General features: G+C 38.2%; 2 protein-coding genes across 2 annotated transcripts in view; one reads left to right on the top strand and one right to left on the bottom strand.

Annotated features, from left to right (window-relative positions):
* Window positions 1–17319, bottom strand: part of WDR27 (WD repeat domain 27) — a gene marked incomplete at both ends in the record, with an annotated part of 119934 nt that extends 102615 nt beyond the window's left edge. Inside the window, 13 exons of the mRNA XM_082756162.1 lie at window positions 852–930; window positions 2495–2571; window positions 3358–3491; window positions 5071–5138; window positions 5570–5673; window positions 8640–8772; window positions 9254–9368; window positions 10274–10344; window positions 11509–11560; window positions 13558–13671; window positions 14129–14253; window positions 16345–16486; window positions 17140–17319. Of these exons, the coding sequence (XP_082612288.1) occupies window positions 852–930; window positions 2495–2571; window positions 3358–3491; window positions 5071–5138; window positions 5570–5673; window positions 8640–8772; window positions 9254–9368; window positions 10274–10344; window positions 11509–11560; window positions 13558–13671; window positions 14129–14253; window positions 16345–16486; window positions 17140–17319 (1394 nt within the window). The remainder of the gene's footprint in view (window positions 1–851; window positions 931–2494; window positions 2572–3357; window positions 3492–5070; window positions 5139–5569; window positions 5674–8639; window positions 8773–9253; window positions 9369–10273; window positions 10345–11508; window positions 11561–13557; window positions 13672–14128; window positions 14254–16344; window positions 16487–17139) is intronic.
* A 1583-nt stretch (window positions 17320–18902) lies between these two features.
* Window positions 18903–21061, top strand: LOC309876846 (UPF0669 protein C6orf120 homolog). Its single transcript, XM_082757634.1, has 2 exons — window positions 18903–19257; window positions 20456–21061. The coding sequence occupies exon 2, from the start codon at window positions 20503–20505 to the stop codon at window positions 21058–21060; it is 558 nt and encodes a 185-aa protein (XP_082613760.1). The 5' UTR covers window positions 18903–19257; window positions 20456–20502; the 3' UTR covers window position 21061.
* Window positions 21062–21659: the final 598 nt, after the last annotated feature.

The raw sequence follows: 21659 nt of genomic DNA, 5'->3' as shown, positions 1-21659 counted from the left end.
CTAAAATTGTAAACCTAAGTGGTTCTTTCCCCAGACCACTTAAAACATACTCAAGTCTACTGCTGACAGGCAAATGCTATTCTTGATGTCTCAGTTCCAACACCCACTTGAATCCAAAATAAGGATAATTTCTCATATAATACCTTGCACCATTATATTTATGCTATAACAGTTATAATACGCAAGAATGGTACTGTCCAGCATAATCCATACCAAAAATGAAGTGCCTTGTCTAGGATCACCTTGAGCTTTGAGACACAGACATAAAATCTCCATTTCTCTGGGGAACTCTAGCACAACACTGCTCATTCCATCTGAGTGAACTGTTCATCCCAAGAGAAACCTTTGCAAGCATCCAAAGGACATAGGCAAAGTTACAGCAACTTTCAGAGAACTGTTTCACAAGGGATTTTAGAGGCTCCTAAAAAACAACCACTACCAAAAAGTTCTTCAAAGACAATACCACACCAGCAAGGAGAGGTTATACAACTCACAAAATTGTAACATAGCCCATCTCAACAGATGGCTAAGATGAAATGAAAGACGTACTTCTCTGTATGTTGACATGAGAATACTCTGTATGTGTAGAATGAGGGAAAGAGCTAAGCAGGTTGTGACATAGTACTTGGAAACAGGCACTGTGCAAACGTACACAGAATTTTTCATTCCAAGACACCAATCAAAAGCTGTAAAATGTTGGTTTTACAACACATTTTTTAAAATATTTTGTTTGTTAATATAATATCTACCTTTTATGGGTCGTTAATTTCACAGTGGTGAGATTACACATACCTATTATGTGATAAAATATACACCAGTAAAACCGCTAAAATACTAACATATCTACTCACCGTGGTGCTGCTGTATATCCTGATGACTGAATTTTATAATGGAAAACCAATGGCTGATCTTTCACAGTGCTTTTCACACCTATAGTAAAGTAACTTAATATTCATTAAAGTGTTTCTTAACATTATATTTTTACAAGTTTTTAGATGCACAGTTAAACTTCTGCTCTAGCAATTTTTAATGTCTCTTTATATTACAAAGCATATTTATGAACAATTATTGTAAAATAGTGAATATTGAGAAAAGGAAAGAAATATAAACTGTTCCTTTGAATAATATCCCTTCTCGAATAGTATTAAGTAGGAACTTCTCTAAACTTTGAACTAACAAAAATACTGTTCTGAGGATTTTTTTTCATCGACTCACAAATTTGTTTTGTAATTGCTTAATTTATGCTTAGATTTTATAAGCACTAGTTATAATCTATTCACGCCCTATATTTGTAACATAGAACAAATCCAAAGACTTTTAATAAACTGACTGGCAGGTACAAATAAATGTTTGTTCTTTTATGTGGCTTCGGAAGTCATTAATAAAAGCTGCAGTTATGCTGCTGTTCTGAGAAGCCTCAGCCTCCAACCAAAACTAAATTATTAGCATTTCCTATCAGCAGAAACAAACTAATTACATAAATGGTGTAAAAGGGGAAAACTTGTTCATATTCCCAGGGGAAAACTTCAGGTGCATTGGCAGTGAGCTTGTGGGCACATTCACCTATGCTGCGGATAGATGCGCCTTCAACTCCCACCAGCAAACCTCTCTTTCTAAGTAGTGAAGAGGCAAAAAAGGGTCCTTCCTGTGGAACTTCCAACACCACTTGCCGTAAGAGATTTATTTCCTTACAGCACCTAAGCTATCTGAATGAGACATGTCAACGAGAGTAAAACTGGCATCAGTGCTGGGTTGCAGAAGCAGGCTTGAATTCTAGCTAAAACATTGTAGATGCATTCTCAAAATATCAAACAAAACTAAAAATATAACCTTTGACATTCTAGCACGTCCATGAAGTACAATCAATATAATCAAAATAGACTATTCTACACATCTACAGCTACTGGTAATATTCTATCTTTTCTAAAGAAAAGTTGATGATGAAAAAGATATATTTTCTATGTATTTTCTGGACTTAGTTTTGCTATTGTTAAGCAAAGAAGCTACATGTGCTCCCACAGCAACTGGAAGTCTGATGTTTGGTTTTTAGTCAAATATCAGGAACCTGAGGCAAAACTTTCTAAACTTACAGGTATTAACAGAAGACTCTTCAGGATAAAATTAATCAAAACATGTCATTAAAAATAAGAAAGAAAATATAATATATTTTTATACATAAAAATATATTACATACTGTGAAAATACTTGTGGAAAATGTAAACTTTCTACACATTTTAACTATTTCAAAACCCAAAGTTCTCAGAGGATTATATTTAAAAGAAGAAAAATGCTATATTACCATTCACTACAAATATATATGTGGAATATGAAATGTCAGCATAAGAATAAAATTCTTTCTAATGAAATAAATATAAAATGCCGAGTATAAGAGAAATCAATATATTCATTATAATAGGCACCACATAGTGGAGTCAGTTATTGTTTTTAAATATATAACATTATTAGTTAATATCAAAATTTGTTTTACACTTACCAAGTGTTTTCCTAGAAGGTTCCTTTTTGCTTTTATTTAAACCTTTACGCAATGGAGATTCTGGCAACAAAGAACACCTAAGTTATAAAGCCAAAACCACAAATCAATCAATGCAATGGACAAAAGCATCAGATTAGGAAAAGGTGTCAAAACTTTTTAGTTATTTGTGTGTATGTGTGCAATACCAGTGCGCTTTTTGGAGTATATCACTTATCATTTCAGATACCCAGAAGCATAAGCAAGCCTCAGTCCAGATTATATTCACAGGCCAGTGCATTTACAGGTTAAAATCTCATTTCTTTGAATTCTAAGTGGTGATATTATTATAAGCACTGAAATCTTCACTTCTCTTCACTGTAAACTGTACATTTTCCAGTGACTTCAAGATCTCAGCGTTTTCCTGAAAACCACTTCCAAGATCATAAAGGAGTCATCAGTAGTCACCATGGATTCACCAGGGGATGTGATACTTGACCAATTTAATGAACTCCTGGGATGAAATGACTGGCATAGTAGACAAGGGGAAAGCAATGGATATAGTCTACGTGGACTTTAGTAAGGCTTTTGACACTGTCTCCCATAAGATTCTCAGAGAAGCTGATGAGGTATGGGATGGATGAGCACAATGAGGGGGTTGAAAACTGGCTGAACAGCCAGGCCCAGAGGGCAGTGATCAGTGGCCAAGGCCTACTTGGAGGCCAGTAACCAGTGGAGTACTCCAGGGGCCAGTACTGGGTCCAATCCTATTCAATATCTATTCTAATAATCTGGATGATGGATCAGAGTGCTCCCTCAGCAAGCAAGAAAACAAAAAAACAAACAAACAAAAAGAAACAAACAAACCACTTCAAGTTATACTGTACCTGGCAATGACTGATAGACTCTTCTCACTTGCTCTTACGAACATACCACCCTGCTGAGATCTCACCAATGCAGGAAGGTTAACCTCCAACACAGCAATCACATCTTCAAACATTGAGGTGATCACACATAAAACCTGCAGCAATTATACTGCAAACTAACACTCCATGTACTTTGTAATTTAAGCTCTAAGTCATTTGTAGTAGAGAATTATTTTGTGTCATTTATTGAATTACTCAAAAATGTCCATCAATTTCATCTCACAGAGTTTTAAGCAGTAAAAAGTTCTTAATGCTTTCCTTCAAAAATATGCTTATGCTGCTTAAATATGTGCCCTAACAGGCTTTCATACCTAACACTCACAGAAATTACAACACCTTCTACAATACAGATATTTATGCAGTAAGAGTCATGAGAAAAGAGTCACACATGGAGGTAAGACTGGTTTCAGAGTCATGCTGAAAACACACTGAGAACTGATTAACACAAGTGAATTATTGTCGTGGTTTAACCCGACCGGCAGCTAAACACCACGCAGCCGTTCGCTCACCCTCCCCCCTCCCTCTCTGGGACGGGGGAGAGAAATGGAAAGTGAAGCCCGTGAGTTGAGATAAAGACAGTTTAATAAGACAGGAAAAAAAATAACAAAAATAATAATAACAATAATAATAATGATGATACAATGGTGATAATACGAAAGTAATAATAGTATGTACAAACAAGTGATGCACAATGCAATTGCTCACCACCCGCTGACCGATGCCCAGCCTAACCCCGAGCAGTCCGGCGCCCTCCCCCCGGCTAGCCACCCCTATATATTGTTTAGCATGACGTCAGATGGTATGGAATACCCCTTTGGCTAGTTTGGGTCACCTGTCCTGGGTCTGTCCCCTCCCAGCTCTTACTGCACCCCCCAGCCTGCCCGTTGGCAGGACAGAGCAAAGGCTGAGATGTCCTTGGCTTAGTATAAGCACTGCTCTGCAACAATTAAAGCATCGGGGTGTTATCAGCACTCTTCTCATTCTAAGCCAAAACACAGCATTCCACCAGCTACTAGGAAGAAAATTAATTCTGTGCTAACTGAAACCAGGACAATTATTTAAGTGAGAGAGCCTTCTTTAAAAGAAAACACTGCTATGTCAAATATGAAGCAAGGCTCAGCTCACTTCTATAAGAAAACTAATATAAAAAATGGAGCATAGAAACATCACCTTTATTTTCCTTAAAAGCTCTTTTGGTGATTTTCCACAGAATTTTTCTCACAACTCAAATAGCATTAGCAGGTTTTTTTGGAAGGATTCAGAAGCAGTTCATCCCAGCATTTACTTGAGAAAAGGTGTAACAACATGTATATGCTTTTTTCCCTTAAGAGAGTACCTCTGCTCCCACAGTGGTCATTCTCAGTGTCCAAGGTACACACCAACTACTATAAAAAACACTTCACTTTTTTCTTATTAATCATTTCAGATAGTATCCAAATTGTGAGAGCTTTAAAACTACCCAGCTATTAAAAGTACTAAGCTCCATAAAGAATCAAGCACCTCCAGAGAAACTACTGTATAATTCAGACCAAAAAAAAAAAAAAACAAAAACAAACAAACAAAAAAAAACACCCTCAAAGTTGTACATTAATCTGTAAATGAAATGCAGAATTAATGCTTATTAAAAAATGGAAATGTAAACATTCATTAAGTCAACGTTTAATGTATACTTACCTTTCCATTAACTGTCTTCTTAGTTAATGCACACGATACAGCAAACTGAATGCTTAGGCCACTGTAATCTTTACCAAAAAGAACATGGTGCTATAGAATTGTATTTACATTGAAAATGGAAAAAAAAAAAATAAATAAATAAAAAAATAAAAAAATTACACTAACTTGAAAACATCATAACCCACTCTTTTCACTGTATATCACTCTAGCTTGTTTAAGAAGCTTCACATTGTAAAGCAGGAATAGAACAACATCTAGTTAGGTTGTAAAATTTGATAAAAATTCATCACTAGCCACTACAGAAATCTAGCAGTGACATGTTTTGAAACAAGTCAGCAATACCAGAAAAACATATACAAATAAATATTAAAATAAAATATTAAAAAATACTTAATTTCTACTGTATTATACTATTTGGTAAACTAATTGTTATACTTTTATATCAGGTGACAAGAAAAGCAATCCCATTATGTTGTAGTCAGATACTTTATGATCATACCTTTGTAACATAAAAAAGCTTCCAATTCAAAGGTTGTCAAATTAATAATTAACAATCCAGTAGAGGTTCCTATCCAAAAATAGCTAGAATTCAGGGTGTAAGGTCTAATAAAAAAAAAAAAAAAAAAGTGAGTGTGATGAAGAAGCTATTCTTATTACAAGATACAATAATACTCATTACCAATTCCACTATAACAACAATAAAATCTTTATTGGAGTGATTTATTAAGTCTACAGTATTTTTTTTAATCTGTAGGATAAAGTACAAATCTTCAATCAAACTTTGTGAAGTTTTGAAAACTAGGAAGAGAACACAATTCTTGATTTCATGTAATTACTCATGGCAAATCTAAACCAGCATAGGATATACTTCAAAAATTACTGTGGTTTGTAAGAGCTGGGAGATGCTGTAAAAGCACTGTACGCACACAAAGTAAATTCAAATGAAGAGGTAAATCTACATATATCCTTACTTTTACCATCAGTAATATGAACAAAGAAAAAAAAAAAAAAAAAAAAGCGAAACTTCAGGTGTTTTGGTAGACTACAACAGTACAAGAGATGAAACAGCAAAAATTAGGGGAAAAAAATAAAAAGGCAAGCTTCAACTGTCTGCATCAGTCTTTGCTTAGTGGTCATAATATTGCAGTTATGTAATGAAATCCAGTGTTTGCCAACACCACAGAGCAGACCAACTGGTCTACAGCTTCAGTCAGCACCCTCACGGAAGTAAAACGTTATCAAGCATAACTTGATTATACCAAATAAATGTTGCCTTTCTCAAAAACTAAAAATGTTTTGATGCCACAGTAAATAAGATCTGTCATAAATATTTAAATATTTTTTGCAAATAGAAGTGAGTACACTTATCTATTTGATTTGCAAAGTCAGACCACAAAAGTTGAAATGAGGATACAGAAAAAAACAAAGTTGATGCTTGGCATGAAAAGAGTCACCACAGTGGTTTAATACTTTTTTTTTTTTTTGTGCTCTGTATAGTTTTATTTGTGGTTTGCACTGCTTTCATACACTGCAAATACAGACTGAATTAATTTGTGAATTCTTTGAAATGTTTATACAGTGAGAAGTGGTATTATCAAGTTATTAGGAAAAATGATATCAAGTTATATACACAGAAAGTTGATTTCACACTGACTTTACAATAATAAAATGTCATTTGTTGCAATGAAATTATTCACATTCAAAAAGCTTAGGGAAATATGAAACCCATAAAATTTTTGTACACCAGTATTGCAGAAGCATTTCATTTTTGCATTTCATTTTTGCATTTCTTTGCAGGCAGGAAAAGTGGCAAAATCCAGGACTGGTCAATTGTTCAAATGAATCTGAACCTCTACTAAAACCAACACACGATAATTTAAAAATCAAACAGAAAACTAATTCTAACCACAAAACTTTTAAAACAAACTCTTTAATAGTGAAACTTTTTAATAGTAAAAAATTAAAAATCATGGTGGTTTAGAAGCAGAACAAAATGTTCTTGATGCCATAGCTAAAAGGCTAATTAGTCTTTACAATGCCAGGTGTACAGTTCCAGGCAATACCAGGAGGACAGCAATGCTATCTCTATTGAGAGCTAACAGAGGTATCTCTATTCAGTGGTTTATTTTACTTAAGCCACTGTTGTGGATTTATTTCAGGCAACCATGTCCAAAAAAGACATTGAAAGAGAAGTAAGACTGAGGTTCAGAAAAGGTTCAAAAGAAAATGTTAAAAATTGGTATGAGGTACAGAAAATATGCCTTATACAAGGCTCAAACTATTTTATCCAGGATTAAGTATAGAGATAACTTGTTAGTGAGCTGTAAGTAGCTATGCAAGGAGGGAACTTGATAATAGCTGGCTCTGGATTACCAGAATAAAAAACATACAAAGAGCCAATAACTGTACATCACAGGTAATTCAGATGAGAAGTAGAATGAAATGAGTCAGTTACTGGGACAACTTACATAGGGACATAGTGAATTCTTCATTGCTAGAAAACTAGACATGTTTAAAGAGGTCTAATCAAATCTATAGTTTTCATGAAGGTAAAGCTGTCAAGATTTGAGAGTGGTATTATACAAGCATTAAAACAAATTGACTGTAATTATTTCTCTCTTGGTCTTAGAGGTCTGATATCCCATTAAAGTAAGTCTGAGATGTATGTCTTAGAACTCACCATTTCCTTCCTCTCTATGGTAGAAAATGTGGGCATCGTGGAAATAACTGTTTGTAAATAATTACCTCAATTTGATATAAAGTCAAACAAAATGATACAAGACTGATGGATATTTTTCTTCTCTCTTTATCAAAAATGTTTATAAATCTAACCAGAGTATTAATCAGCTATACCTGTACAACCCACCTGAGAGCAAAGACTGGAATAAACATTTGCTGAAACACAACTTGGCTGAGAAATTTTTCCAAGTGCCAGGTATAAATAACAACAAAATCAAATTGTTCTATGAAACATTTATTGTGACTGTATCTGGAATAGACTCCTGGATGTCTGTTAATATGGTTAAACTTCTCTCCCGGAAAGAGCTGCAATATAAGATTTAATTTAGATATACATCCTTTACTTGGCCAACCAATTCCATAGGAAGAAGTAAAACCATAATGATTTGAAATGTCTGTCTCTCTGACAGCCTATGAAGTTTAAACATTTACATTAGGAAGGCAAACTGACACAGGCACGCAGTGACTGCATCAGACTTATTTCCTTTAGAAAACAAGCTAAAAATAAATTTGACTTATTAATTCTAATTAAATACTTTTAACTAGTTAGTTCTGATCAGCTGGTATCAAGAGATACCAAAGTGGATATTCCCAATGCCATTTTCATGAAATTATTTTTCAGGCTAGTAACCTGTTTTAACTTTGTATCACTTTCTGTATATTATCTAAGAGTAGGTCACTAAAACTTGCAGATCACTGAACATATTCTCTGTTTTACCTGTCACATTAAAAAAGAAATAGTAAATTGAAGTGAAGGTGTTCTGAGAACCAACAGAAACTCCTAGGAATAGATTCCAGTCATATACTTGGTAATATTTTAACGGACTTACATGTTTTCTTCGTTACAGAAACATTCTGAGTAGTCACAGTGTTCAATTAGGAGGATAGACAATGATGTTTCCACTGACCCTTCTGGTCTCACACTGTTTGTTTTGCAAAGCTTGGAATTATTTTGTCTTTCACCTAAAGATAGCCAATCAACAATACCATCTATCAACAAAACAATGAAATGAGGGAAACGGATGGCATTTAAGAGAAGATTCGAAGTAATATAGTAAAGTAGCATGAAATACATGTAAGACCACAGTTAATTTCCATTTCAAAAGATGGAGATAGCCTAACAGCCAGCCTTCTTGAAACAGCTCTCCTCAATACTGCGTTATTTTTAGTACTATTTTCTTTCAAATACTTAATAAATTCTGAAAAGTTTACTTAGGGACTGAAAAGAATTTGTAGAAGCTAGGTGCATTCATATCAAAAAGTGACTCTGAAAGCCATATACCAACAGCCCCTAAATATGCTTTATCTCAGCTTCAGTAAGAATTCCATGTCATTGAGATTCATTAACTCTATCACTTATAATAAACTCTCACGGTATCAAAGGCACACACATAATTACCAGTAATAATTGAAATATATCAGCATCTTAGAAGAACTATGCTACCTGATTCTTTGCCAGATTTCCAGATTTTATTACAGAATTTCTCTTGCTCTTTCTTTAAGTCAATACGTGCCACACAACGGTAATTATGATCAGTGATTAAACTGAAGATCCGAAGCTGCAAGAAAAAGTAAAAGTAATTGCAATAACTTTTTGATACTAAACATAAAGCTTACATGGATAAGAACTAGAGGTCCAATATTAAAGATGTAATTAATGTATTTTTATACGTTATATATGATATAATTAATGATTTTTTATACTTGGGATCTCACCTTGGACCAAAATTAAATTATATGAATTTATATTCCAAGATCATCAATGGCTATTTTCAATATCAGCAAAAGAAGCCACTGTCAATTTAAATTGCATGTCTAATTCCCATGTTTAAATCTTTGAAAAACACTTCTCACAGATTATTTCCTACAATTAAAAATCAAAGGTATTGTGCACACAATTTTTCACTGAGCCATGGAAATAAATATCATTTTTACCTTTCTCTTTTTAGGCATCACTATAGTTAAGTGTTTAAACAACAACAAGCAGCCTTTAAACGCTATAGAAAAATCTCAGGTAAATATATTCTCAACATTAAATTAAAGAGCAGCTGAAATGCATAGTCACATTATCATATTTTGCTTAGAATTCCACCACACTGAAATCCTGGCCTCTCTGATTTATTGTCATGGGTTTCAACCATTGGCCAAAAAAGTAGAATTCTGTTTTACACCCTTTTTTCTATTAAAATGGATGTACTTATAGACCCTCAGCATACACATGCTATGTACTTACTGATTGTAGTTCTAAAACCTTTCCTGGTTTTCAGGAAGAAGATTGCATTATATAATAGAGGTATTATATACCTTGCATGGTTCATACTCAAAGCAATGAATTATGCTTACAAAAAATAATTGTAACAACTCAACATTTGTATGCAAATTGTAAAGATTTTTGCTAGACAGATAATTAATAACAGGTGACTGTTTTGTCATACAGAGATTAATTTTTATGTCTAATTCTTACCTGTCCGTCACCACATCCAGTGATAATCTGTTTATTTTCTTCATCAATTAGCAGGCTTTGCAAAGGATATGCTGCGCCAAAAGAGGTGCAATTATTTCCAGAGTACACAGATATCAGATATTTTATTAAAACACACAATTCAAAACGGATGCCTCCTATTGATAAGGACAGGTGAAAAACAACAACACCCTTACTGCAATCCTTACAGCTGCAAAGGGCCATAGCTTTTGCATTGCAATGGGCTTTCCACTTGCAGGTCTGCAACCTGCCTTTCATCCAAGTTGCCATGGCAGTGCTTTTGGGTAACCATCTAAATCACTACCATGACAGTGGTTTTCCACATCCTTTCACCCAAGCTGCTATTGCAATGGTTTTCAGGGCCCCTGTAGTAGTAGTAGTTTTCCCTTGCTGCTCCTACACAATTATTCTCATGGCCTTTTACCTGCAAACCTTGATATTACTGTTAAAAAAAGCTTTTCAAGTGTTGCAATTGCCATACATGTAGGCAATGGGGGTGGTCTCCCTTCTTCCTCTCCTTTCCTACCATGTGGTTAGAACTCTTAGTTTACTTTTGGGCATATAATAATTATGATACGATGAATAATAATAATTAACAAAGACTAAAAACTAACTCCCATGCACGTGTTGTCTCTAGTCAAAGTATGCTCCAACCTGTACTAGCTGCACCATAAGCAGGAACAATGAGCACAGAGTTTAAGCAGGTCCCAGTGAAAACTATATGTTACTTCAGGAGGCATTTTATTGGCAAGGCATGTCCTTGCTGCACTAGAGATGTTTGTCTTCCTCTTCATTCCTTTTGTTCTTCTCTTTCCACAAAAGTCACTGACATTTTTAAAGTCAATGTATGCCTTTAGCTAGAGACCCTGTTAATAAATCTACATATGGTACACAAAATGTCCTTTCATGTCATATACAAAACATGAAAGAAAGAAAGTCCATAGAGAGTGGAGCTGTATCTACAAAACAAAAGAGCTCCTATTTGTATATCTTACTAATTGCCAAGAGTTATATGCACTCCTTGTACAAACAGAAATGCTTATGAAAGTACACTAAAACTATCTACCCTGAAAAGAAATGGCTTTAAAGAACAATATATTTACTAGCATATAATTTATTAGAAATATTTTGACTAGCTCAACTAAATACCTCTATAATGATTTTATTTTATTGTCAGAGACAGATGTTATGAAAAGGTACATAAAAATAAAAATTACCTGTTAATATTCCTGACTGATATATTAACAGACCAGTAGAATAGTCCCATACCTTTAGGGGGAAATAATACATAAATAAATAAAGATAGGCACCTACTTAGATCTTTGAGGAAAACACATACTTAAAGGCCATCAAGTGGTGAAAACAGGGAAACGCAACCCTTGATACAATACAGTAAGGTTATTTTCAGCAGCTGTTGTTTTGTTTTTCACCCCATGTTCACGTTTGTTTAACTGATAAGGAAACCCACCCAATATGGATACACAAAGCAATTAGAAGTTAAGAGATCTTGAAAGTTAAGCTAAAATAATGTAAAGACATACACTTGAACTCGTTCTAGATTTCACACAGGAAGTTTGCATGATTTCACAATTTTGATATTGGGCCCTACAATAAGAGATTATTAGTAGTAATAATGCTAATTATTATGATCTATACACTCACAAAAAAATCAGCTTTCATCATTATGTTGACTAAGAAAGCTAAATAAAAACAAAAATCTCCTCTCATGCTGCTACTTCTACAAGCCTTCCTCAACACAATTTCTTCTACTACATTTACAATAGCTATCACAGCATAGATTAAAAGCATCGCAGCCAGACAGCCCCTGCTCTCCAAACATGGCTGTGTGCCTTTGTATATCTCCCAAGCTTTTTGCTTTGTTCACACTTCAATATTCTACTAAAAAGCTGCTTCCTAGATTTTGTTTTTCATTGTATCTGAAGAGATTCTCACCCATTTCAGTTCTTTAACCTAGTAAAAGGGCTAGGGCAGCATGAGGCTTTGGATGACCTGTGTCCTGTAACCACTGGAGCCAACTACCATAGACTCCAGTGTTGCTGCCCTTAGAGAATTGCCCCTAACCTGCAAAATAAGGCAGGGCAAATAAAGTAGGAAGACAGTCTTACTAAATTATTTGATAGACTTGAAAGATTTTTTCATCTGATTGTCATTTTAGTCCCAATTTTTATCCGGGTGAAAACACTTTATCATTAGAACTTTGTTTAATTTATCAATTCTTCATCAAAATCATAAGAAAGAGCATAAAGAGCTTTTCTTTAGTCATTTTCACCTTTATTTAATTTATTCAGTCAATGTAAACAAAATAAGAAACAATCAGAAAGTCAGAATTATTATTTCCTAAAATTCTAATTCAATCTTTGCATTTCCTTTGTTCAAGACAAGGACAAAAATCAAACCAGCATTTTCTCAGAGATCCATAAAAATTAAATTTAAAAATAAATATATGTAAATTTGCACTTTACATAACAAAAAATGCTGTTTACAAAAAAAACAGCAAAATCTGCTTTTACTTCAACATGTTGAATCAAATGCTGGGTTATGTTTAGAGGGATATAGAGAACAATCAGTGGAAGACTAAACTGCATCTATTCAAAGCACCCATCCCAATATCTCGTGGAAGACACACCTGCGTTCTCCCAGGCTCCTTTTTCCTCCTTACTGCCTAAGATGTCTTCAACTGTCATTGTGTATACAACAGCAGCAGTCTATGGTGTCATCATGTAAAATGCTGTCTGGCAAAAAATCCTAGCAGTGTCTAATAACGCAGACATGTGTATCGTGTGATACATCAAACCAATATTCCCATAACAGAATATTCCAATCACTGTCAGCAGACTCGAAGTGGAATGCTTTAATTCAGTTCAGTATACTGAAAAACTTCAATTACAGCCAAACAGATCAAGATATGTTGTGTTCATTTGCCAAATAATAAAAATTACCAAAGTTAACACTTCATCATAGAAAGTTTTTAATATATAAAATCTGCATTTTTAATATGTATATATATAATATATATATTTATATATAATATAATATATAATTTAATATATATTATATTATATATATATAATATTATACATATATATAATGATTTCCCTAGCATCTCTTAAGAACAATGTCCTGATCTCTACAAAGTCAAAGATGATTTTTGCTTAACTTGCAGTAAACATTTATAAAGAAAAAGACAATTTTACTTCAAAAATTCACTATATATATTTTAAAGTGCAGCCCTACAATTTCCTTGCCTTAAAGCTTCTGTCTTCAGACACTGATATAAGCACATTTCTCTGCCATGTGCAAAACTCAGCAGCAGTAACTGGAGCCAGGTGACCATTCAATTCAGCTAGTATAGCTTCATTCTGTGATAAGTTTAGCCAAAACAAAAACAAATCAGATTTAAAACAAAAACTGACAATTAGTTCAAGCTTTTAATAATTAATAATTATTATTAAAAATACCAGATTTGTGTTCAAAATATAAATTCAATAAGATTTTTCTTAAGCCAAATGCAGCCCTTTATATCATTCTGCTGGCAAAAACACTAAATGCTACATTTGCTTCTTCAAAATGAATGACGTAGGAGTAATTTTTCAGATATTGTCAGAATATTTTCTACTTCTAAGTTATTGAGGTATTGTTTCAACTTTTTATTCTAGTCTCTTATCCAGTATACAATTCATTATAAAGCATTAGTTAATACTTATTTTCATGTATATGAGAAGATGACTGCATTTGATTAATTATTCTGACACAACTGTATCATTATAATAAGCTAAAGGAGCAATATCAACATAGCTAAAAAGAATGGTATCTCACCTTTGCACTTAACACGTAGATCCGATTTTCAGCACATACTGCCACTTGCTGATCATCTGGACTAAACCTTACATGAAGCACTATTCCCAAAAGAGTTCCAATAACAATTCCTTGAGGTGTTATCCCTGCAGAAATTTTATTAAGACTCAATAAATTCTAAAACTCTAGTGCAGTTTGATTCTCAGAAACATTGCACAACAGTTACCTAACCACACACCTATGCCAGCATCTGTCAGGAAGATGTACAGAATAACACAGAGTTTAATAACCAGAGACTTGTAAAACAGTTTGGAAGGGACCTTTAAAGATCATCTAGTCCAATCCCAGGCTATTGGAAAGCAAAGCACACAACTATGCACCAGGATTTCTCCATCTGCGTCGTTGCCTAGACAATAACTGGTGCTCTCTGAGATACTACTAATAAGTGTACTGATCAAATTATATTTTCATTGAAAACTGCCAGGGACAGGATTTTTGGAGTAGGGTGATGAGCCCAGAGAACCCAGTAGTGACATGTTCATTTTGGAGGTAAGAAATCCTGATTCAAGCCCATCAGAACAGAGGTTTGAAAAATATTTCTTCTGGGTGAGTATTTCAGCCACTCAGTCACTAAGCAAGGGGGACTTTCCTTCTCTTGATTTTAATTCCTCGGTGGGAAAGGGTTAAAGGAGGGGGTATGTCACTAAAAATCATAACAGTTTGATAAGACTAGCTTTGAGAACAGGTTCATGTTTCATCCCTCTCTTCAACACAAAATTGAAGACAATTGAACACAAAATCAACCATCTCAGTGGTTTAAGCAGGTTGGCTTTTACAGATTTGTACTTTATGATGCTACTTTTAACGATGTGAAGAGGCTTTGGGTATCTTGTTAAATTTTAGGATTTCATAGGCAGAAAAATAACTAGAAGAGTCACAACAGCTATAGATTGTCCATTTCTTGTTTTTACCCCAAATGCTGTGGAGTCTTTTACAGCAGATTAATGTGTCAAGGTCTATCAGAATGGAGAGATGGATCACACGAAGAATTCCTTAACTACCTTGATATATTTGTTAAAAATATGGCAAGAAAAAGCAGGCCAAAATTGTGCAGAGAGTACAGTCTGTGGTGACAAAGACTATACAGCTTCTGCTGAAGAGCCTGTGGATAAAGAACAGGGGAAGAAGGAAGTCTAGAAGCAGTGAATCTGGCTCTCAGATGTCTTTGTATTAAAACTACCCATACTGTATGCCTTTTACTGCCTATACCTATCTTCCATTTTTGTCTTCCCCATATTCTTAGTCCCATTTCATGCCCACTCCCTGAATTGTGCTTTGATTCTCTGTGTTACACTTATATGGATTCAGATGTAGTGATGACATGTATTACTAAAGTACTTCAAATGTTGATATTTCTTTACATTTATTTTCATAATATGTAGAATTGCCAATTCAGTGTGGATCAGAGTACAAGACACAACTCCCACACATTTAATCATAGGCAAATCTATGACATTTTTAGTAGTGATGGACAACACCACACCACTCTTTCACAATAGAGGCTCCAAAAGAGGTCCATAATGATTCCCAACTCTCACACTATAATATTCTTTTGGACTTTGGGTTCTTGCTCTCTTTCATTCTCTTTTGTTATTCCTCTACTTCCCAGTCAATTTAAGCTCAAAGTGGAGTTAGCACTGCTTCCTAGAATCAAACTCCATCTGTTGAGGCTCCAACCCTCACTGGTGTTCAGGACATTAGAACGTGCATTTTTTGTGACTTCTCACCATACTCATGCACTCCCCTCCTAGATCAGATACTTGCACGTCTCTCTTTCACACACACATACACACAACAGTGTTTCAGAGGCAGGAGAGGAAGGACCAGACAAAGCAGGATGGAGCACACTAGTTCTGCACATATTCTAGAAAAGTTAGCATTTAGTGATTTTGGCATTGCATGCTTAGTTAAGCTGTGCTGGCATGCTTATAATGTCAGTGTCCCTTTTGTGACATAGTGGTAAAACCTGTCTTCACAGTGCTTCTCTGAGTTTTCTCTGACAGGTCTGTACACCGAGGTCTCTGTTGTTGCTGCTGCTTACTCGTTTTTCCCCAGCTGTACCAGGCTTCCAGAGGCCCACCAGCTGCTGAGCAGTGCCCAGCTCCACGGCCAGGACCACGGCCAGTTCCCGGCTGTGCCGCGTTGCCCCTGTGGCGGGTAGGTAGCTGATACTCTACCTTCTTGCTCTTTCTGCGCACATTCAGCCAGATTCCACACGATCACGCACTCACGGGAAGCAGAGCAGAGAAGAAGTGGCTCGGTTTTATTTCCAAACGACAGTGCGGAAACTGAGTGCTGATGTCCTAACAGATGTAGTGGCTGACAAACGTACATAAAGAAGAGTTAAATGAGTCACTTCAAATTAACATTACAAACAGTGTGAAATTGTAAACTGATAATGTTTGAGCAATTAACAAAATTGTTCCAAACTCATTTTTCTTTATTGCTCCAAAATCACTTAATAAATTACAATATAGCTGCACTGGGTCTGGCTGGGACCAAGTAAACATTCCTTACACCAGTTTGTATGGTGCCATTCTGGATTTTGTGACCAAACTAGTGATGACAATACACAACATTTTAACTGCTGCTGAACAGTGCTTTCAAGGCTTCCTCATTTTGCCAGCCTGTCCCCACAGCATCCAGCAAGTTGTCTGTGAGCAGGCAAGAAGCTGGGAGCTGACGCAGCTGGGACAGGTGACTCGAGCTGGCCAAAGGGATATCCGAAAAAAGCGACATCAGGCTCTGCAACAGAACTGGAGTGTGAGAAGATGGTGTTAGGGGTTGTCTTCTATGGTGGCGATTGCTCAGAGGGTGGCTGGAAATTGGTCTGTTTTTAGGAAGTGGTGGGCAATTGTGTATTTCATCGCGTTATTCTTCCTCTTTCCTTTACACATTAACCTGTGTCTCCCGACCCACGCCTTTTTCTCACTGCTGCCCTGGGGACTCCCTCTCGCACCCTGTGCTTTTACCTGCCCGGCCGGGCTCCAGACGCACAGCTCCCTTTTGTTCAGCGGGAACGCGCAGTAGGGGTGGCTGCAGGCCGGCTGCACGAAGCGGGCCGACAGCCGCGATCTCACCGCGTGTTTTTCGCAGACGACGCCGGCTTTGCCTCTCCCCGCAGCGCAACGCCGCGCCCCGGCCCTGTCCATCCTGCCTCAGGCCCACGGCAGCACCGGGGCCATGTCCCCGGCTCCTCACAGCGAGGCGGCCCCGCGGCCCCGCGCCCAACGGCCGGGCCGTTACCACGGAGAGGAGACGCTGACGGGGCGCGGCCGCGACCGCCCCCGCCCCGAGCACCGGGTGCTGTGCTGAGAGCCGGCCCCATTCACCGCTCGGGACACGCAGCGTGGCTTCCCTAAAATAATTCCCCCCCGAGAACGCTGGATGGGGGCTTTCTTCTGACAGTCTGCACGAGTGATGCAGTTGTGAACGCCTCGTGGCGGTTTAGTCGTGGGGGAATAAAGGCTGGCGAAGCACAAAAGGTGCTGCTCAGGCGGGCAAACGGTGCTGAGGAGTGAAGAGCTTGCTCTGAAGCATGTTGTGCACTTGTCTGCAGCTGTCCCTGAGCATCTCAGGGTGCTTTTTTTCTAATTCATTGCACTGCAGCTCATTCTCACCTTTAGATGTTTGTAGCTACACTACTTCCAGCAACCCACAATTCATATACATGTAAATTAGGGAATGAGAAAAAAATCCAAGAAGCCATCAGATATCTTGAACCGACTTATTACCTGATCAAGCAGGAGTTACAACACCAACTGCATTGCCACAGCTGAACCCTGATCCAGTAAAGTCAGTTTGATAAAGACGGATGCAGTGAGAAATGTACAGCACGCTGCATCCCCAGGCAAAATAACCCCTAGCGATGCCCCATTCCAGCGCAACACAACGCTAAAGGACCCTGGCCCCAGCAGGTCCTCATAGCTTGGGTATCCACCTATTCCACATGGAACTACTAGCTACATGAAAATAAATAAATAAACAAACAAACAAAAAAAATAAATAAAAAGACTTACGATGTTATGGAATTTTAGGGAAACACCAGTTCCTCATCATGTCATGTTTTTGTGTGCTTTTTGTGACTAATCTCAATACCCAATCATTTTAAGAGCAACTTTAACTAACGCGATTTAGCAGCTTTAATAGTTTGATGTGTTTTGAGCAGTTGGTAAAAGACCGACGTTGATGTTAAGAAAGCTCAGCCTTAGTGGAATCTACATTTGTCAGGTCCACGCAGCCCATCTGTTTGAGATAGGCATGGACAAAAGTTACGTGGGTTTTAAGAAATTGGAGAGCTAGGGTTTGAAGACAGCGTATTGTCTTATTCCATTAATACAGGATCCCTGAGGTGCATAAACAACTCCCCTTTCATCACCCAGCACACAACATTCTCCATGAAGATTTTATTATCAATTCCAGTCCTTCAGTCTTGCTTAGCTTTACAGCTTTCAGGCAGGGTAAGGTGCCTGTTGAAATCAGCGGGCTCTCAAAATCCTTTTTTTTTTTTTTTTTTTTTTTTTTCCCTCTTTCCATTTCTTTTTCCCCATCCTGTGATCTTTAAGGCGAAGTCTGTGCCGCCACAAGAGCTGCACAAAATGAGAAATGCCACAAAAAGCCAGCGCTGGCGGCCGCCGCCTCCCGCCCCGTCCCGCTGAGCGCCTCAGCCCGGGCGGCGGTTGCCAGGGCGACGGCCGCGCCCCGCCGCGCTCTCGCGAGAGCAGGGCCGCGGGCGGCGGCTCGCGCGCGGCCGTGCCGGCGGTACCGGCTGTAACGGCTTTTAACGGCCGTAACGGCGGCGGTGGGTGGTGGCCGCCGGGCCGGGCTCTGAAGGGGGCGTGCAGGGGGCGCGGCGAGGCCGGAGGGGCGGTGCCGTGCCCGGCGGCCCCTCGGTGGGGCCCCGGGGTGGGGCTTGGTCGCGCCTCCCTGCGCCGCCGCACGTCCGCGGAGCCGAGCCGGGCCGAGGCGCCGCCGCTCCCTGCCCGCGGCCTGGGCCGGCCCGCGGGGAGGAGGCAGCTGAGGGGGGCGGCCGGGCTCCCGGCTCTGTCCAAGGTCTCCTGAGATCTCCCGGACGCCGGACAGGAGCTCAGGTGGGATCGGCCGTCGCTTGTGCTTAGCCAGGTGTTTTCTGCTGCGACTGTTCCTCCTCTCGGGTGTTGCTTCATCGCCGCGGAGCGGCTTGTTCTCTGATCCAGAAGGCAGCTTTTCTGTCACTGTTCAAAGGGCTTGGTCGGTTCGGCAGGTTCTGCGGGCGCTGTGCTTCCTTCCGTGGTGCTGCCTTCGCAGAATTGTGGCCTTGTGTTCTAGAGGCCCGTGGGACAGAAAACTTGTTACTACAGAAATGCTCGTATGTTGTTGTCCCTAGATCTGGCTAGCTGGAAAACCACTAAGCTTTAAGCGATATCTCGGTGGAAGTAATGCAGTTTGTTTACATGCTAGCAATTTACCAGCAGCTGTCACGTTTAAGATAATAGCTCCTTCCTCATGGAAGGCGTGAGGGAGCGGAAATCTTCATCTGAAACATCAAGGTGCATGTACTTCCAGTTCCCACACTTGACTAAGACCAGCATGTAAAATTCAGTCACCTGTATGCTTTGAAAAGCTTTGACAAAATTCAGAGCTTGCTGCTTTGTTCACGTGCACTTTGTGCAGCTGTTGAAAGGTCTGGAGTGCTGCGGGCATGCTCAGGCTGCTCGACTGGGAGCGTGCAACAAAGGGGAAAGGGCACAAGGGCCTTCGTTTTGTAACAGCCCTTTCCCTCTGCCCACGGTCCCAGCAACTTGAGCTGTAACAGACAGCAAGTAGGCAAGTGCTGTAAAGAGCTGAGCATTTGTAAGGTAACAAAAACTTTATGAAAGTAAAGGCAGTTCTTCAGTGAAAATATGCCAAATTTGGTCATAGAAATAATCCATGCTGTAGAGCCACAATTTAGTATATTTAGTATATATCTCAGTAGATGATCTGTCTTTAGTTCTAGCTCCCTTCCTACTGGGGGTCACAATGCATTCTGCTTCACACATGCACCTGGATTTGCACCTGAACTGTTTTCTGAGGTCATTTAAATCCTACCATACAGAGCTCTGAACTTAGCAACAGGGTGGTTTCTTAACTGTTTTTTTTTTTTTTTAAAAAAAAAAAAAAGGAAAAAAAGTTAATGAATGTACTTAATTGAAGTTGCTTAACATTTTATGAACTAGAGAGGATTTCTAAAAACTACCAAATTAAAACCAAAAACTGATTCCTTCCAGGAACGGAGTATACTAAATCTAAATTCTTTTGTATTTGCAGGGTAGCGCATGTGACAGTAGGAAGAATCAGAGTAAAACTTAATAGCCATGGCAGCACGCTGGAGGAGAGTCCTGGTAATATTTGTGGCAGCTCAAGTACTATTTGTGGCAAAGACCTTTGAGGAAGAGGATGTACCTGAAGAATGGCTGCTTCTTCACGTTGTTCAAGGTCAGATTGGAGCGGGAAACTACAGCTACTTGAGACTCAATCACGAGGGAAAGATAGTACTTCAGATGCAGAGTTTAAAAGGCGATGCGGATTTGTACGTATCTGATATAACTCTTCACCCCAGCTTTGACGAGTACGAGTTACAGTCCGTAACTTGTGGCCAAGATATTGTCCACGTACCAGCACACTTCCGCCGCCCGGTGGGAATAGGGATTTATGGTCACCCCTCTCACCTGGAGAGCGAGTTTGAAATGAAGGTCTACTACGATCGAACAGTTGTACAGTACCCTTTTGGCGAGGCTTCTTACAACCCAGAGGAGATGGAGGCAAACCAGAAATACTCACACACCACAGAAGATGAATCTCAGGATGAAGAGTCTGTTTTCTGGACTATACTTATTGGAATCTTGAAATTAATACTTGAAATTCTTTTTTAAATTCATACACACTGGACTAAATCAAATTTCAGCCTGTGAAATTGAACATTAATAACTTTGTGTAATATTTAATACTCTTTGTTGTGTATCCTGAACCAGAAAGAAAGTGGGGGGTGAGGGGGAAAAAGCCATATTTGATTTTATATTGTAAAATCCTGCCCTACATGTAAAATGAGCAGCAAGCACAGTATTTGCAGTATTCAACTTTAGAGATGGGGGCTTAAAGATGAATGTAGAGTTTGGAATCTCTGAACAGGTGCTTAGGAAAAAAAAATCAGCCCAAATCCTTTATTTTCTATCATTATTTTATAAAGAGCAAAATACAAACAGCTGCACTTCAGTGCCCCCTCACAATCTCGAGCATATTTAAAATCTACTCTTTCTCTGCCAGGTATCTTCAGTAAAACTAACTAGCAGTGGCTTTAGAGTGCAGTCAAGCTGAGGAGCCTAAGGTGACAGAAAGGAAAACCAAACAATCACCTAAGGGGACAGATGGTCTGTATTTTGACTGCTTGTGCTCTGCATCCCATCAACCATCTGTAAGCAGAAGCCTGTCCACTCAGCACCTCTGCAGATCCATGACCTGAATCGAGTACATG

The sequence above is a fragment of the Aythya marila genome (assembly GCF_965140915.1).
Source record: "Aythya marila genome assembly, chromosome: 3".
Classification (NCBI taxonomy): Eukaryota; Metazoa; Chordata; class Aves; order Anseriformes; family Anatidae; genus Aythya; species Aythya marila.
Note: the sequence above shows the minus strand (reverse complement) of the source record. Positions and strands in the feature narration are given on the sequence as shown.

What these genes read in the sequence shown, in the direction of transcription:
- LOC309876846 (XM_082757634.1), top strand. Translation starts at nt 20,503, where the DNA reads ATGGCAGCACGCTGGAGGAGAGTCCTGGTAATATTTGTGGCAGCTCAA.